General features: G+C 45.1%; 1 protein-coding gene across 1 annotated transcript in view; it reads left to right on the top strand.

Annotated features, from left to right (window-relative positions):
• The first annotated feature begins 769 nt into the window (after positions 1-769).
• Positions 770-1653, top strand: part of ORC1 (origin recognition complex, subunit 1) — a 22700-nt gene continuing 21816 nt past the window's right edge. The window contains exons 1-2 of the mRNA XM_009320182.1: positions 770-858; positions 1255-1382. Of these exons, the coding sequence (XP_009318457.1) occupies positions 770-858; positions 1255-1382 (217 nt within the window). The remainder of the gene's footprint in view (positions 859-1254; positions 1383-1653) is intronic.

Below are 1653 nucleotides of genomic sequence, written 5' to 3'. Positions count from 1 at the left end.
CGGCCCCGCAGGCCGCCTGGGAACCGGGCAGCAGCCCGGGGCGGGGAGCGTGCTCCCTGAGGCAGGGCCCTGCCTCGTCTAAGCCGATAGGTTGGGGTGGGCAAGTGGGAGAACAGCACTGGGGAGGGGGGGGGTGGTGTGGCATTTTCCTAAGCCCTGAGGCCTGTTTCCAGAGGGAAAATTCTTATTTGGGGGGGGACGGGACGGGACGGGACCAAACAAAAAAATCCCCAAACGTAAAAACTGACCGTAAGCGAAACGTTCGTGACGGTCTCGTTCGCCTGGTCGCTGTGAGGTCTGGACGAAAACCAACAAGGCATAGTCTTAAAACGGCTGGCGGTACGCGCCGGCCACCGCGGCGGGTGGTCGGCGAGCTCCCGGAGCCAGGGCGAGCGAGAGGACTTGGTAACTTTAAGCAGAGAATAGCTCCTAATCTGCTCTGTGAAAAAGCAAAGTAGCCAGTAACAAGGGAATCGCATGTTTGCCAGGTGTGTTAGTCAAGCGCTGGACGTGAAAAAAAGGAGTTGAAGAACAATCCACTACTAAACACCTTCTCTTTTCCCTCTTCCCTTAGCGGAGAGGCGTCTGCAGGCTTTGGGGAAGGTAGGCTTCTCTGAACCAACCAATGCATACCACATTGCTCGTACGCACTGAAAGAATTGATGGCATTTCTATGTATCTGGCCATCTGGAGCCTTTCCCTGTTTTTATTTTTAAATAATAATTTAAAAAATCGTTTGTTTATTTGTTTTAGCTTTTCCTTGGGAACAATGAACACCTGGCAGCAAAGCAAAATTACCTACTCCTGGTTTGGAAAACCCATGAGCTCAGACAGAAAACTGAGGACTTTCCAGTACAGGTAATAATATTTATTTCTGGCTTGCGCAGGGAAACTTAATCAATGAAGGTTTCTTTACCTTTCTGACATCGTTTAGGTTAATGTGGCAGTCAGTGAGAATATGAGTAAGGTTTTGAGCGTTGTGTCATAACACTGTATGTGTATAATGAAAATGTTGTTACAAAGCTCTTGAATTATAAATTGTATAATGTATAAACAAAAACATTTAAATCTGTGAATAAGTGTTAACTGTCTATTTGAAATATATATGAAAGCTTTTAATCAGGAAACTCAATTGTAGGCTTTGCAAGAGGAAGCATAACTAGCTGTAAGATTGACAGGCCATCAGCTTTAATGATATGTGAGTTATAAAGAGTATGAAATCCTGCTAATCTGCATGTGTGCATCACTTTCTAGGGGAATCCTTATTAAATCAGAAAGAAGCAGAACAGAAACCTGTATACAACTGGGTGAGTTTATTTTGGTAGAAGGGGAGAATGCAGATCAACCTTTTGTGGCACAACTCCTGGATTTATATGAAGATGGTAAGAGAAATAAAAATTTACCTCCTATCTGAGAAATCTTAGAATCGTAGAATCATTAAGGTTGGAAGAGACCTCCAAGATCATCGAGTCCAACCATCAACCCAACACCACCATGCCCACTAAACCATGTCCCTAAGCGCCTCATCTACCCGTCTTTTAAATACTTCCAGGGATGGTGACTCAACCACTTCCCTGGGCAGACTGGTCCAATGTTTAACCACTCTTTCAGTAAAGAAATTTTTCCTCACGTCCAATCTAAACCTCCCCTGGC

Source organism: Pygoscelis adeliae, unplaced genomic scaffold (genome assembly GCF_000699105.1).
Source record: "Pygoscelis adeliae isolate BGI_AS28 unplaced genomic scaffold, ASM69910v1 Scaffold393, whole genome shotgun sequence".
Lineage (NCBI taxonomy): Eukaryota > Metazoa > Chordata > Aves > Sphenisciformes > Spheniscidae > Pygoscelis > Pygoscelis adeliae.
The sequence above is the reverse complement of the archived record's forward strand: the minus strand, read 5'-3'. Positions and strand labels throughout refer to the sequence as shown.